Below are 17,514 nucleotides of genomic sequence, written 5' to 3'. Positions count from 1 at the left end.
GCCACCTGTAAATACTTTGGGAGTGCAGGAGGTGCGCCGCCGATATCTGCATTAGACTACGCAGCATGACTCGCACCCTTTAGTTTCCCACCTTCAATAGCCGTCAGTGTCAAAGGTTTATCACGCCATCTGTGGTGATGTCATGGCCCAGCCCCTGTATCTCAATGGCAACACAGCACTGGGTTGCCTCTATGGACTGTTCCCTGCATTGACACCAATGCTGATATTCCCGGGATGCCCACAAATTACCTATGTGAACAGTTGCAGCAAGGCAGATGACGCTCAATTACATGTACGAACGTTATCCTGATTATGTGCATATGCGCACCGATGGATCGTCGACAACCTCCTCGTCGTCCTCAGCTTCCACAATATCGAGCCTCCACATCGATAAGGGGGCAAGCTCTCGCACCCCACATCATCGGCGGCTGCAGAGTATTATGAAATATTCCTTGCAGACAAACTTATCGCTACCATGACTTCACCGACCACATGGGCACTGTTCACAAATTCAAAAGCGGCTCTTCAAGTCCTAAATTCCATTGCGGCTTGCACTCATCACAGTCTCTTGGCAAGACCCATTTGTGATGTCATGGCAACTCAAATAGGAAGAACTCAGAAAATAACATTTCAGTGGATTCCCGGGCACTTTGGAATAAGTGGAAATTCCCGAGCTGACCAACTAGCAGCGACCGCTCATTCATATTCCGCGTGTAGAACCGTGACTTTTACCAAAGGTGATGTGAAAAATTCTTTGAAAAAACTGTGGCACACATTACTCTGGAAACCAGGTTGACCGACAAATATCATTCATCGCTGTTATACAAAGTGAACCCGTCCATTGCATACCCGTGTGCGTCTTACCTCGGCCGTTCGGTGGACACGTTATTACATCGCCTTCGTGTTCACGCGGCCTACGCCAAGAAATTTCTTCACGGTATTCGATTTACTAATGACACCCACTGTGCTTGTGGACACTAAACTGAAGATGTGCACCATGCCCTGCTTGAGTGCCCTCTATAGGCGACCGAGCGGAAAAAATTAGGTAAAAAGCATAGCCTGCTATCTCGGACACCCCTATCTTTGCAGGAACTGTTGGGTCCGTAGGACAATGCACGCAACGAGACGAAAGCCTTCCTTGCCTTAAGGTAATTTTTTCAAGTGACGAAGATGTGCGAACCATACTAAATGCGTGCACATTCCTCTGAATGTGTGTGGAAAGACACAAGGGTGTTTGTTCCCGAACCCACTCCGCTCTCTACTTGTCCCTAACGTTACACCTATCATATTACGTTCCATTGTTCGCTCATTCGTCCTCAATTTAAGTTGAGCCCTTTTAGTGAGCCTCCAATTTTCTGCCCCGTAGGTGAGTACCGGTAAGATGCAGCTGTTATACACATTCCTCCTCAGAGATAATTCATTATTTGAGAATGCCTACAGAATGCACTATACCCCATTCTTATCAATCTAATTATGTCTTCCTTACTATATATACGTATTATATATACAAATTATATACATATTTGTCATTTCGTGCCGGCTCAGTTTTGGTTCGAAAGCCTGAACCAGTTCGTGAACCGGTTTCGTGAGATAAATTATTAGCGAAGTGCAGAAAAACGTTTTTAGTTGAAAATGACCATAAAAACTAACAACAATCCTGGCGCAGTCGAAACACTGCTTTTTTATGAGAAAGGCTGTGCGATCTTCAAGTGGCATGCACACAAAATTTATTTGTGTTATTCGAAAGATGTAGTGGTTGATACTGCCCCCACGCACTGTCCTGCAGGAAACGATGTGTTACTCACTAAGAAATAATTCAATTGTACTATCAATTCTGATTCTCACGGCAAATGGTGTGTTTTGTGACGTCGGCGATGATGTAATCGGTGGTCTTCAAGCGAACCTTAGTGCGCTTTGTAGTCTGCAGCGGACGGCGGACCACAATGTTTCCCGTCAGTCTTTTCATATGGCGCCAGCATTCTGCGCAGGACCACTGTCCGCCTTTGCTTGGTTTCTGACCGTATTTGTACCGGGCTTGTTTTTGTTATGGTAGGCAGTAACGACTTCTTAAAACATGGGGTATGCTCGACCGAGGGGGTCACGTAAGACAATGCCGGTTATTGTCCAAAGCGCCGGGCTGCTGTGCAGCTATAACAAGTGTAGTGTGCGCAGTACCAGCAGTTGCGAGCAATAATATTCCTATGTTTACGCTTACTTTCGTAGCTTCCATTGTTTACCAGTAATACGGCTACAAGTTGAATATGCAATACATTTAAGTGAAGATAGCTCATCCTGCAAGCTTACACGTCCTGCCTAAATTGCATTTGCTTTGGCAGCCTCAGCGAATCGCACAGATGGGCATATGACGTCGTAGGTTCTAGTGCGGGAAATTAGCTAGTTAGCCGCATGGTCATTCCCTTTTTACCTAATTATATAGCATATTAGAGCGAAGGTTACGTTAAAAGTGGTGTGACTATTGTTTTTGCGAGGCAATCTTTCGAATGAAGCAAACGTGTGCATTGTCTGCATGGCCCCTTTAAGTTTTCTGCATTCTTCTCCACTTAAGCCGCGTGCGGACTCCGCTGCTCAGACGCGAAACCGCCAATCCTATCAGTGCAGTGGTGCCGCCATGGCGGAACCTTGTAATCAGGTGGGGCTCATCAGTCCGAAAGAGGAAAAAGCAGGGGCTGAGCGGAATTGCATTCCGGAAAGATAAGGAGCTCAATGTGAACCTTAAGTAAAATTTCTCGAGGCATTCAGGCGAAAGATGCAACCAAGTGAGATAACCACGAGGACTTTCTGCTGAATACCGTAAACCTGATAAGTCACGCTCTATGATACGAGAGAAGACCTTTGAAGCAGAGAGGCGGTTAAACAAGACGAAGTAAAGAGGCAGGCAGTGGCTTTGCCTTGGGAACGGCTATTCTGTGAATATTTATTTGCGCTTTCTGGGGAAAGCGCATCCAGTTGCACAAATGATGCTTTTCGCAGCTGTGTCTCCTTTATTGTGTGAAAGTCACCTTACACTGAAAGAGCGGTTCTAAAAACGCGAGCAATTACACGCAATCAAAAACTTGTAGTTGCCAGGTATTCCATGAGCTTCCAGTAAGGCGCACCTCTTACTCCTGGGGTTCGGCGGATACTTAGAACCACTACCAGCATTATGCGAAATATACAGACAAGGAACTGGGGTACAAGTATATTCAACTGCGCCAAGAAAAACTGTCAGACACCTAATTTTGATTCACTCTAAATGAGCGCAGGTAGGGTCTTTGCGCCGGGCACGCTAAGAAGTCATTTCTGCAGTCTCTTGTTTCGCACTCATGTCGGGTGGTGTCACATAGTTTGCAGTTAAACAGCTTTCCATTTCTCAGACCTGCCTTTTTCTCAGACTCATTGCTAAACCGTTGCGGTATTCTTTACCGCTACGTTAGGAAGGAGTCAAGGTTGCCGTAAAATATGAAACTTAGGGCAGGTGTACCTGACATACAATATATATTACTTATTATTTTTTCACCCCAAGGGGTTTGCGTGTAGACGCAAATTTGCGTGTAGACGCAATGTCCCCACATGAACACACAGCTCAGGCTAAATGGCATTACAAAGTGAGAAACTGCGTTACTAACCTACAGTAGTGAAGACGGTGCATCCCATGCTGAGGGCGACTCGGATGGATGCTTGCCCAACGGCTCCACTGCCAGAGTGAATGAGCACGGATTCTCCCGGCTGCAGTCTCCCTCGAATATGTAGTGCGCAGTAGGCCGTCGTGTAGGCAGCAGGTACAGTGGACGCTTCCTCTAAGCTCCATTCGTCAGGCACATTCCACATTAACAAGGGGTCGACGGTTACCGCCGTCGCAATGCCCTGAGATAGTGCTATACCCATGACACGGCGTCCCAGGAAGTCACGCCCCGAGAACTCGAAGCCAAGGTCACAGTTTGTCGTGGATAGCCGGTCTGCAATGTGTTCAAGAACGCGGAACTTATTTTCTCTAGCAACATTTACAAAGTTTAACTCCTACGCAGTCAGCATAGTGCGGGAAAAGTCCTCCTCTCCTTTTCTCCACAATCTTCGTGCTAGGCTTAATTTTGCAAATAGATAATGTTCAATGCTACATTAGGTTTTTGAGTGTGCAATTAAATCCATAGATCATACATACGCAAGCAGAGGTTAGGCGATCGTATTTTTGTGATTTTGTGGCGGAAATATTGGTCTTACAACAAGCTCGGTGTTCCACAAAAGGCTACTTTCCACGCGCCAGAACGTCGGTAAAGAATTCAAGCGCGCTGTTCTCTTTCAATAATGCCATTACCTCCACGTTAACTACGCAATCACATATATTCCATACCCTCTCGCACAGCTGATTCACTTTTAAAATGGTTAAAACGCAATAGTGCGTGATTACGTATATGCCTCAGCATAAAAACCACCTGAAAACATAACCTCACAGCCCTGCTAGATTGAGTCCTCCTCAATTTACGAACCTTGGAGAATTCCCTAAAAATTTGCAATATGTATGCCGCCTGTCCAAGATCCCTTTAAAAATCTTACACCCTTTGGCTCCCTAAGCCACTGTGGTGCCATGGAGTACACTCTCCTCGTGTGCGGGCTCTTTCGATTTCGATAGGTATTTCTGCACTTCTTATAATTCTGGTCTTAAAAGTGGGTACGGGTTTTTACGAACAGGTTCTGAACAACTGCACACCAAAAACTGAGTGCCTAGGACAACCGAGTGCTTCACAAACCGCTTCGGATTCTTCGGACCGGCGGCTACGCCAAACTCTGGAGAGGCTTTCCGAAACAGGCTTTCCTGTAAGAGGGGTTACCGGCACCGCTGTGCCGGCGGGTGTGGCAGTGAGACCACAACCGGCATTCCACGCCTCGGCACAGCAAACATCGCCCGCGCGGCTCGGTTTCCGCGGGACGGGCCAGCCGCTGGTCCCCGACCTTCGCCGCAAGCCGGTTTCCTGCTCTGTTCATCCCTTCATTGTAACCTTCTACCGACAAGAAGGGAGCCGCCGCTGCTGCTCGCCCCCGACATCCCCCGGCAACAGTTAATGAGGCTTCTTACCGCGCTTCCGCGGTGAGCCGTCTACGGGTGTGTCGTGATCTACAGGTACAGCTGAGAAGTTTCGCGGGAGACCCGAGTAGCTGCTTCGCTGCGTTGACGGACGGCATACCCTGCTCCGAATTCCCGCCACTTCACAGAGCTGCAATAGCTGGCATATGGTCGATCTGCCTGCAGACTGAAGAGCCGTTATTGCTCGCTTTATGTGGGCGTTTCTGAGAACGGAACGGCGGACACTTGATTTGCGGCAGCGACGGTGTACATACGCTGAGCTTCAACGTGCCTTTTGCACATCACAGGTTGGTGTAGCGTTCTACTGCTAAAGAGCATATTCACGCTATGCCATTGCTGTCACTGCCCCAAGTGTATTCTAGCGAAGCGTAATGGTTTTTCTGTCCAGTTGTAAAGCCTTCAGTGAAAATGGTGGAGAGAAATCCCGGAAGTTTGAGTGATGTCGCTAACTTCCTCAGGGACAAGCACCCCAGCAGCATAAAAAAAAATTGTCAAGGTGCTAACTGAACTGGTTGTTAACGTTGATGATTAACGTTAACGTTAACTGGTTGTTAACGTTTTAAAATGGAAGCAAACAAGGTTGCAGCACAAAGCTGAAATTCTCACAGAGGTTGCCGATGTACGTCGGTCTGCGACACACATAAACGAAGTCTTAGAAGAATTAATGATGGATGTGGAGGGTTTCCGCAACAAAATAGCCGAATTGGAAAACCAAAACACTCGTTTCCAGAGAGAGAATGAGCACCTCAGTCTCCGGGTAAAGGCAGCAAGGAGAGAGGCAAAGAAATTGAACCAATACAGCAGAAGTACCAACTTACAGATAAAGGGACTTCCATTTGTTGAAAAGGAGGACCTCTGCGAAAGAGAGCAGGCCATTGCTACCTGTTTCGACACGACGGTGTCTGGCGGAGACATTGACGTCATACCCAGGGTGCCATCTAAAGGCAAAAATATTGCCAAGGACCATGTTTTGGGTTTGCTTGTTTGTTTGTTTGTTTATGTTATGTTTCTGCCGACCGCCTGCTCCGGGCTATGTTATCTGTGTTATCCATGGGCCAAGTGACGCGCTTGTTTCATTCTTTATGCCGCACGCGTTATCTCTTTCGATAGGGAGAGTGTTTGGAACTAACGTCACCAGCCTAGAATACAGTGTTCTAGATGCAATTCGACTGTTCGAGAAACCCTCGCGTCGAGAGGTAAATGCCCGCAGAGCAGACGCTGCGGCATTGGACTGGCCGACGCTCGCCTGCGCACGTCACTTTGTTGACTGCTGCTTCCTCGCCTGTAGTCTTTGAGTTGTTAGGGGAGTACGAGTTCGTTCCAATAAACTTGTTTTCCTTGAAGACAACTACGTCGTCTTTGGCTTCGTGACAATATGCCAAATGTCGCTGGGAAGTTCTACTCAAAGGTTGGCGCGCGACAAGCTGCTTGCGTCATCTAGGTAGGCAAAACTGAACTCAAACATGCTTGGATTAGAAACAAACAACCCTATATACCTTAATGAGCATCTTTGCGTGAAAACAAAGGTCCTACTTCGTAAGGCGCGTGCAATTCGCGGAGGAAAAGGGTGGAAGTTCATCTAGGTGGACAACGGGAAGATCTTAATGCAAAAGACGGATAATTCCCGCGTCTTGCGTGTGCAAAGTGAGCAGGACTTGGCAAGCGTCGTCTATGCTCCCTAGAATATCTACTTACGTCCCTCGCCATAAGATATGGTTTACACGATATGTCAGTTGAATGAATCATTAAAAGGCCAAGATTCACTTTCAGCACTGCATTGTAATGTACGCAGCCTTCGGAAAAATTTAAGTATTTTGGTCGCTCTCACATTATGACTTAAAACTGGCTTGTAGTGTAATGGCTCTCGGCGTGACTTGGTTAAAAAACAATGAAAGCTCTCATATTGTTGGGTGCAAAAGGCTGTCACTTCCACGCCACACAACCGCACTGGGAAGAGGCATGGCTATTTTTCTAAGAAACGGCATTGACTTGTGTGTTCTGTCTACTGCCTGTGTTAGTGCAAGTGACCTTGAGGCACAGTTCATTAAACTCACCTGTGGTACTACCGAAGGAGTAGTATACTGGATTCCTAACTCGGAAGTTGCAACCTTTGCGAAAAAACTTGAAGCATACCTTCTATTATCAACCCGTGGACAGAAATGTCGCATTGTAATTGTTGGTGGCATTAATATTGACCTGACATGTGAAACTCCCATTAATTAGTCTTTACTTTTGGAGTACTTCAATTTACGAAACTATTTAACTGAGCCTACTCGGATTACTCCGACGGCTGGTACGTTAATTCACAAGGCTCTTTATAATGATGATAACATTTTCGTGCTGGGGTTATCTTGGACTCCATCAGTGATCATTTGTCTACTTGTATTGCCCTCCGGAGCCAGTTGTCAGAAAATGCAGTCATTTGGTACTCTGCCGAACACTAAGGTTGATTACTGTCTTTTTCGCTGCTTGTTAGAACAAACAGATTTTATTCTTACCTATGATGCTAACATTGATACAGAATGCCAAAATTTCACTGGTTCTCTAACTAATATTCTTACCTTCAGCACTAAAATGATGATTACTTCGATGTATTCTACACCTATATGCCCATGGATGACATCTATTTTAACAACGCTTCAGAAAAAAGATTACTGGTACAACAAACGGAATCAGAATAACTTAATACATGCTACCAAAACTTACACAAGCACCAAAGAAACGCCTCGGTTGTTATGATGAGAAAAAGGAAGTGCGAATACAATTCATCTCTCAATGTACAAGCTTATGTATTTCAAAAAACAATTTGGTGCATTGTGAACGACGCCGTTGACCTGAAATCAAAGCCACAAATACAGCCTGATCTAGTAGACCAGAATACAGTAAACTCTTTTATGACTATTTTACAAACGTGGGCCCAGAGCTTGCCAAACAAATACACACTATTAAATTATCAATGCCACCACTGCAAGCCATTCCAAACAGTTACGTAGTAAATGATATTGAATTGCATAGCTGTAGTTATGACGCTTCATGCAAGAAAATCCCCCGGGATAGACAGAATTGCGGTCACGTTATTAAAAGCTTAAAACGATATTTTCTCTCCTTATCTCCAGCAACTATTCAACTACTGGATAGAAACGGGAATCTGCCCTCCTCAACTTAAAATCGCAAAAGTAGTTCCTATTTTGAAGTAAGGCGACAAACTAGAACCTAGCAGTCATAGACCCATTTCTGTTTTAAGTGCTATAAATAACATATTCCAGAAAATTTTCAGCGGCCATATCAGAAAGTATATATTGAAGTACAACAGGTCCAGTCAGTATGGATTTACTCTGCAACGATCTACATCTACATCACTACTCGTTTTAAGCCAAACTCTCAACACTGTGCTTCACAACAAAAATATAGCCGCAGTACTATATTTAGACGTGAAAAAGGCCTTCAATACAGTTAATCACACCAAATTATTGAGTAAACTCTACAACTATGGCTTTAGGGGTAAGAGGCATGAATTTGTAACCAGTTATTTAACATGTGTAAGTCAATGCGTGACAATTAAGGACTTCATATCTGACCCGCAAACAGTGTTAAACGGGGTACCCCAGGGCTCAGTCTTGGGGCCGATTCTATTCTCCTTGTGCATAAACGATTTTTCATCAATTTTGAAACATTCAAGGGTATTAATGTACGCTGATGACACGGCTCTTATATCCACTGGCGCGATGGTCGACGAAATTCAACCTAAAATAAATCTTGATCTCGGAAGTGTAGTGGCATGATTCAGCAATATTTATCGCTCCCTTAACCTTGATAAAACCCAAATACACCACTTTCCACTCAAGGAGAAAGCAATTAGATTTCAACTGGTTATCTATTTCTTTGAACAACAAACAACTTCAGCACGTCTCTTCCCACAAGTATCTGGGTATCATCCTCGAATCAGGTATGCACTGGAAGTCGCAGATTCAACACGTCTGTACCAAGCAGACCTATGGATGTCATATCTTACTACAAGCGCGCGAATGTTTTCAGCTGGGCGTACTACGGTTATTATACTTTGCTTTCGTTGATAGCCACATCAGTTATTGCCTGGAGTCCTGGGCAGCACGTACACGAGTAACACGACTTATCTGGAACCGGTTACTATGCTGCAGAAGCGCGCTTTAAGAATTATCAACTTTTCAAATTGTACAGAACCGACCAGACCTCTTTTCCGTTCACACGAATACTACCCGTCACTTTGGTGCAAAAGCAAGAAATTACGCAAACGATTCATACCATAGTACATAACAAAGCAATCCGTTGCCATTCAGTATATTTATTAGCCCTAAAGCAAACGGCAGAGCTGCAACTAATAACCAATTTAATTTGCTGGTTTCCCGTAATACGTATGGATCAAGATAACTTCAGTTTAATGGTGCCTATTTGTGGAATTACATACCTAATAACGTGAAGAATAAAAGGAACAATGTGTGGCTTTAAAACACTCTGTGCAAAGTGTGTACATCGTGATCATTGCGTTTGCTCGTTTGAATGCTATGAATATTATGGCTGTGTTATTTTAGGTCGTGATATGGTTTGTCACATGATATGTTATGTTATGTTGTGTTATTACACGTCATGAAAGCTTCACTTACCCTCTAATTTTCAACCAACATGTATTGCTGTCGCTGTCGCTGTCAAATATAGCGTATTTTGCATTGGACCCGGTACTAGCCAATCAGCTATGGGTTCAACCACTGGATTGAATATTTCTGTAAATACGAGATCAATAAAACTGAAACGGAAAAAAACTATTTTACACCCTTTCTTCGACGAAACGCCGGAAGCGTTTCTACGGAGAAATTTGCTTTCTTGGTCACGCCGGCCGGTACATCGTTAGTGTGGTAGGTATGCTGCACATTTGTCTTCATCGCTTCTTGCCACTTCCCTATACGACTACCGTTAGGAAAACAGTCGAATATCATACTGGGGCCGCGGCCATCTGATATTGCGTTACGACTAGAGAAACAGGATAAAAGTGATTTCTCACCAACTGTTCCCCACGTTTCGTGTATTCTTAACTCTCACGGGAGGTCCTGTTTGTGCGAGATTCATAACAGACGATCAATGCTTAGTTTCAGAATGCAACGTGCAAATGCGCTTTGTAAACACTAACGATGACATTAAGCATTTGACGGCCTCCGCAGCAGTGATGTTTTCTGCTATCACGTTCGTCTCAAGTAAGCTACCCCACCACTCATGTAGCAAGCAACCGTGGCGATTGCAAAATTGACTGAACTCTATCAGGGTGAGACAATGCACTTCGCAAGTGCGAAAACCTGTCAAAATAGTCCTACTTCGGAACCACTTTTATAGTCGCCGCCGAAATGTTATTATAAGCTGTAGCATTGCGCGGCGAACGCCGTCGGGCCTTTGGCTACTGTTTCATCGACAGCAGGTGGGTGGCGTCGCTAAAACTGATTCCCAGCTCAGTGCGGTGCTGAAGGGATAACTTTATCATAGAACATTTCGTTTATACATTTTGTAGAACCTTCTCAGTGCTTTATATTTCGTTTATTATCTTGAAAGGTCAGCTTCGTTACCAATACAGAACGATGCTGGCTGACGTTTTGGCACAAGTTTTGACTAATGTTTTGACTAACGTGCCGTCGATTATTGTAAAATAGAGACTACCGCAACTGAACACAAAATTGACACTGTACACTAAAATCACTCCTTTTTCTAATTTGGTCCGTGGTTTTGTTTTTTACATCCAGGGATGCCTTCCTTTTTATATCGGTTTTCCACCGTATAGCGTCGCTTTGGATATAGTGTATGTCACTTTTTTACAAAACTGCATACGCTGCTCCGTAACAGCCGAGTCATGTCCGGAGTCGTCGCCACAATAGAGCCTGGGATAGAGTTAACTTTCACGTGAATACTGTGCACCTCTGAGTTTAAATCGCAAATTTCTGAAAAGACCATTGGGCGATTGGCCGATAAGAAGGCTCTTTTAATACGCACGGTGAGGTTTACTCCGCATAATTAGCTCACCGTGAAGGTTTTATCCACTACGAATGCATGCCCGCTGTCCACACACGAAGTTTTACTACACGACTACGATTAGAAAAACGGCTGTAGCTCGTGTTTCTTCACAACTACCTCGACCCAAATTTGGTGATGTCGGCCAGCTGCAATTATTACAGCTCCATCGGAAGCTTTCTTTCAGAAGGCATCATTGATAAACATCACTTTCATCGTTGATGCAAAAACGTTTGAGGCGATCCTTAAGATTTTACGACATGAGAGCACGAAAGGGTTCTTTTGCCTAGTTTCATCGAGGAGTCTATGCCGACGTCAACTGTGTGAGAAATTGTGACATCGGACATACTAAAGGTGCTTGTTGCAGAATTAATATTGTCACGTAGCGAAGAACGGTGTGGTCTTCTTACAGTAAACAGGGTCTATTCGAGCTATCTTGTTTGCAGCAAATAAAGCCTTTGAATGAATGGCTCCTTTTGGGCGCGAACCAACGATGCCCGCTGCCCACAAGAAACGGCGTGGGAAAGGAGGTAAGGAGAACTTCAAATTTGGTTTGAGGCGTACGTCCTCTTGTACGTTTACACGTATAAGTACCCGAGGAATGACCCGCGAAAAGATACGAAAAAGCGGCAAGTGCGGGATGCCCCTTCTACAAAATTGACGTCTTCTGATGCACCGTGACAGCTTCGCAAGTGGAAAAAAAATGGACGTCCAGCGATGGCAAAGGTCTTCAGAAAAAAGTCGGTGTCGCCGTCATGCACGCTTTAAGCTTCGGAAAGAAGCCCATCCATTCCGAGCAAAAAGAAAAAGCAGCGATAGCGCCTCTTAGTTCGTCCGACATTTTGTGACTTGAAAGCGTAGAAAAAATTGCTGTTGCGGCTGGGCTTTCGTGCTCCTCGATTGTTGGGACTCCAGTAGTCACCGCGGTGATTGAGCTTTTAATTAATCCAGGTGCACCTTTGTGGCCCAGAAGCAGCCCGCTGGCTGCCAGAAGCAGCCACATCCGCCGGTAAATCGAACAGACCCATTAAGTGCGCGGCAAGTTAGGGGCCTGGTTTGTCGTGAGAGATCGTCCGGGTTCGCGGTATCTAGCCACCCTAGTAACGCGTAAAGCGTAACGTAACGCGTAACGCATATTCTCGCTTGTCCATCGATTCCGCCTTCTGGCCAAAAGATGAAAGAATACTTGAACAGGATCTTCAACCGCTGTCACTGTTCAATAATGTTCCCATTTTTCAGCGCAATAAAACCTCCAGGTACGTTCCATGCAAAATACAGGCACTTAAGTGGCAGTATCCGCTTTCTTTTAGTTATGGATGCTCTTCGGGTTGATAGAAAATCAGCGCGAGAAAAAACGCAGCACAAAAAAAGGAACAAATAGTAGACAGGACACCGCTGTCCTGTCCACTTGTCGTTCCTTTTTTTTGTGCTGTGTTTTTTGGTCTGGCCTGGTCTGGCCAGTTGGCGTTGTCGGGACCGAGTGATGCACCCAGCGTACACTGGAGTGCGAGTAAACTTTGGGCTTGCCCATTGAGTTGTTTTGTGTGTTCCTGGCTGTTCTCCACCGCTACGCTGAAGGGCGACCCGTGGTGCAGTTCATCTGAGCTAGCGTTGCGGCGGTCTCGAGTGCGAGCTACGTTAGGAGGAACCCTGTTTTCCTTGTTTGTGTCGCCCGACCATCAGACTCGTCTTGAGCTAAATACGATGCTCTGTACCTCAAACCAAGACCATGACGCATGTCTACGAGTTCGCAGATATGATGCTGCTGGCGAACCTTTGTGGTCAGGCCCGGGAGACGACGCAATGCTCGGCATCAACAGCATGCTCCCCCGACGGAGGTGTAACTCGGGTTTTCTTCTCTATGGAAATACGCAACCGTGGATGCGGCTTGCACAACAACGACAACCGTGGAAGATTCTCGAGTCAACAAACGTCCTTTGTCAGTTGACGCCGCGCGCTGCCACGCGTTCAGCCCCATGCGTTGGGCCTGCGCAAATGGTACGGCCTCAAACATCGCCCCTCCCTTGCCAGTTGGCACGCAGACGCCCGTGAACGAAGGGAAGCCTGTGGATGCGGCTACCGCTGCGAGCGCTATCGAAAGCGCCACGCAGCAGCTGTTGCGGGCTGCGCGCTCACCCGCCCCCATGGTGCAGCTGCCGATGCGGTAGTACAGCGGTTACGGAGGTCAGGTGAGCGCTGAAGTTTTGTTGCGTGCTCTTACCCGTTATCAGCAGGCGACCACATCAGTAAGGGCGAGGCACTGCTTAAAGTTTCTCCCGTAGCCTTGGTCGACCAATCCTCTTTGTGGTATCGGATGATAGGCCACATGGCGCGCACGATGGACGACTTTCGAAGGGTGTTAGGAAATATTTCCGCTGTTCCACCACCATCCGCAGATGCAGCGACACTGGGAAACGCGCAACCAGGCCCCAAATGAATCGCTGGTTGACTACATCCGTGCGATGCAGGAACTTTACGAGTACGCCTACCCACGACCCCGAGATCACAACAGGTCGACCGCGTCGACAGGCAATGCCACCCAAACTTTGCTTGAGGAACTGCAGTTCTAGGGATCTAAACGAGCTGGTGGCCGAAGCTCGCCGTAGGCAAGCAGAAATTGCGGATGCATGCATGCATTGGCCGCCGCCGCCTCCCGAGGAAAGAATGAAACCAAGCTTTGCATGGCGTGGCGTTATGGACAGCGGACGAGCCGGATCGGCTCTACGTTGATATTCAGCCCGCGAGAAGCGCTCGATCTCAGGGTTCGAGCACGGGGCGCGTACTAGTATTGGTTGCGGAACGCGGATGCGATACGACCGGAGATCCCACCAGCCCCGCTTGCAGTACACAGACTAAGCAGGTCGTATGAGTGGTCGGTGAACGTGCGCCCGTGTGGGCTTCCCGACACGGGATCGGAGCTGCCGGAGTCGCCTGCCGCAGCTTACAACACGTTCACGCAGAACCGTATGCGACCAGATGGCCGTGAAGCACCCGAGCTTGTTTGTGTTGATTTTTGTTGATATTGGCCAATGCCGCTTGCCGCCTGTCTGCACCGGTTGTCTGGGGCTAGCCAAGCTGTTTTTACGGATTTTTTTCCGGCTCCCTTTGCGCGAAAGTGATTTGTTTGTTGTTTTTTCGCCCAAGAATAAAAACACAATCAATCAAATCAAATCAATCAAACAACGCGTAACGCAGCATGAAGCTCCTCTTGCTGTTTAAAAGGTTGCCAGTTTGCTCACATTGCGCGATCCTTGGCAGTTTGAGAGGGGAACGGTCCCCGTCGTCTGCGAGTGCGCCGTCGCGAGGCAAGAATCGCCACCGCTCCCACTGCATTCACAGTCGGAGTTCAAATACGCCTGCGCCTTTTCTCGACCTAGCAGATGCGGAGCGAGCGAAAGTTTAAATCGGTCATGCAGACAAAACACAAGTTTGGTTCATTCGAAAGATTGCCTCGTTATATACAATCATGCTCAAACAAACTTCGCTCACATAAGCTATATAATTACGAATGAAGGGAGTGGCCATGCGACCCACCAGCTCATTTCCCGCATTAGAACATCTGAAGTCATATGCGCAGCCGTGCGATTAAATTACGCCGGCAAAAGCGAACGCACGTTAGGCAGGGCTTATAAGCTGAAAGAACAAGCTATTTGCGCTCACATTTAATGCATGTTCAGTTTATAGCAGTAAAAGTGGTAAGGTAAACAATGGAAGTTACGAAAGTACCAGTTAACATAGAAGCACGAGTGGGTACTGTTGTTGGTACTGCATGCACTATGCTTGTAATACCTGCACGGCAATCTGGTGCTTTGTGGTTGTCTCGCACGACACTGGCCGATAGGCGTAAGTACCATTGTCCTACGTGACCCTATTTGTCGAGCATACTCCGTGTTTCAGGAAACGATAAGTGCCTACCGTAACGAAAAAAACTCCCACCTCCCCTCGCGGGAACCCCTGTGTAGATGCGACGCATAGGGGGTTCACGTTGCAGCGTTGGACAGCGGAGGAACGGCGCTGGAACGATGGAGCGGAGCGGCGCAGGCACCGAGTTTTATAGCGCGCATAACGGTGAGGGGACGCGCCGGCGCCAGTGCGTCTGCCGCGGATATGACGCAACACAATCCAACACAATCCACTTTAATCCAATCCAAATACAATCCAATCCAAGCCAAGCCAAGCTAATCCAAGCCAATCCAATCGAATCTAATCCAATGCCCCTCGCGAGAGAGTGTTCGCTATCGGAGAGGAGAGGGGGTGAGCGGTGGAGAGCGCAGCTGGCGCGGCGAGGAGAATGGGGGAGGGGCGGACGCCGACCACGCCGGATGCACGGACAAGGCGAGTGAATGAGATGCAGTCGCATCTAAAACAGACCAAGTGCAAATACGGTCATAAACAAAGCAAGGGCGGACAGCAGTCATCTCTAGTATGGTGGCGCCATTTAGTAGGACTGAGGGCAAGCAAGGCGTTCCAAGGTCTGCTGCGGACTAAACAACGCGCTATTGTTCGCTTGAACACCTGTCCTAGTTACGTCATCGCATGCGTTTAAAACACACGCTTTGGCGGGAGAATCGAAATTTTAACTTAAAGGGACACTGAAGTGAATTTGTCAAGCTCCCGTTTTTGCTTGCACTGCGTAGACTGGCTCAAATTAGCACACTTTTCATCGTTTATCCGGTTGACAAATCGGTAATTATTTTACAAAGCGCGAAAGAAGAAAAACTACCATGCGCGGTTTGCGGCGGCCGCACCAACTAAGGCTGTGACGTTGAGAGGAGGGGCGCCGTGATTGGACGATGCCCAAGGTTAGCAATCACACAAGTTTCGGTTTCGGTTTCGGTTCTGTAAAACATAACCAATGGCTTTGTTGGATGGGCATTCTCAATATCTCAGTAATCATCGTACCGCGCTTCTGCCATGTTGTCGGCTGTAAAATGCACAAGATAAGCCTCCCAGGACGGCTTGTAGTCGTAGCATTCACTAGCCGAGACCGCAGTGCATGAACGCCCTCCGCGTACCCGCAGACGCCCAAATGTCATGCGCTTTTCCCCCATATTTGGAGCTTGCCTCCCTCATGCCTGTATCGTAAAAAGCGTGTTCGCACCAGGCCAAGGGTCTGTTCATTCTGGCCTGTGCCCACTGCCTGCAAGCAGTCGGTGCTTATGGCAACAGCACGCCAACGAGAACTGGCTAGCGCGCCAGTGCCAGCCTGCGCGCGTTTTGTGAACTAGTTCGTGTAGCCATGAACGTTGCGGCCCCAAAAAAGGTGAACTCAATATAGAAAACATCGGCGGTAAACAAAAAAGTTAACTTACAAAAAAAAAAAAAGCACGTACCCGCGGGGATTCGAACTCGTGACTCGCAAAACATTTGCAGTGAATTCCTAGCGCCCCAGACTGCTAGGCCACGGAGCGGGACGCGAATGTCTTGCTAATATAGGGTATATATTGTACAACCGGTTTACACTTTTATTTAGTTTTGGCATTTTAAGCCGCTTAGGTGACTATTTGTTGTACTGCGATCGTGCAGTAAGCGTCGCCCGAGTTTCCACAGTAGCTCACGTCTAGCAATTGCATTTCGTAGACGGAAAAGCGTTCGCAGATGCGTAGTCGTGCTGCTGACCGCTGTGCTTGTTCGCCCAGCCCAAAAAAGTGCTTCCCGCGCCCTAGTTTTACGCTGTACGGTAAAAATATCAGTTGATTTTATTTGCTTAGTACCCATATTGACTTCGCTGACTCTTCTCTCGCCTTCAAGAGGCCTTATATTTTCCTTCTGGCGTACCAGTCAGCAAAGCGTCGCATGTGCAGCGCTTGTGTGAAGCGACCTTGACTTGGAGCTAGATACAGTGTACAAACAAACCAAGTAAAGAAAGGCACATTCTTCCATTCACAAACGTGTCCTGGCTTCGTTTCAACTAAGCGAACGAATTGCGACAAAGCAATTTTTTTTAACCTCCTTGATTGCGACGACCCGCCGGCGGCCGGCGGACGAAACGCTGGGCCGACTGGCTCTGCCGGCCGGGGAGCCGTGCAGTAGCGCAGCCGTGGCGCAGCCAATTGCCAGCTCATCCCCTCCTGACGTCACACGAAAACGCCACAGAAAATGGGCGAGCGTAAAGAGAGGAGGACAGCGTTTTCGAATTAGTTTTTCTACTAAATAAAATCGCGTAAACGCGCCTAGAGTGGTCGAAACATGGCCTGGGGACTCCGGACTACAATTTGCGCTAGTAATCCCGCAATGTTTACATATCACTTCAGTGTCCCTTTAAGAGTTATTGTTAGCTGAATAAGGCATCGTTTACTGCCGGACAAGAGCTGGGGTTACAATAAAGCGAAACCTGTCGAATAAAACGAAGTTGTATATTAAAGACGATAGCCTTTCTTGGGCTACTTAAACACATAAATTATGGT

At 47.1% G+C, this 17,514-nt stretch overlaps 1 protein-coding gene across 1 annotated transcript in view; it reads right to left on the bottom strand.

Annotated features, from left to right (window-relative positions):
• LOC144147137 (fatty acid synthase-like) overlaps positions 1 to 17,514 on the bottom strand; it is a 243,513-nt gene that overhangs the window by 89,145 nt on the left and 136,854 nt on the right. Inside the window, exon 13 of the mRNA XM_077679209.1 lies at positions 3,627 to 3,956. Within this exon, the coding sequence (XP_077535335.1) occupies positions 3,627 to 3,956 (330 nt within the window). The remainder of the gene's footprint in view (positions 1 to 3,626; positions 3,957 to 17,514) is intronic.

Source organism: Haemaphysalis longicornis, unplaced genomic scaffold (assembly GCF_048455015.1).
Source record: "Haemaphysalis longicornis isolate Haplotype H1 unplaced genomic scaffold, Haemaphysalis longicornis Haplotype H1 scaffold_7, whole genome shotgun sequence".
NCBI classification, from domain to species: Eukaryota; Metazoa; Arthropoda; class Arachnida; order Ixodida; family Ixodidae; genus Haemaphysalis; species Haemaphysalis longicornis.
The sequence above is the reverse complement of the archived record's forward strand: the minus strand, read 5'-3'. Positions and strand labels throughout refer to the sequence as shown.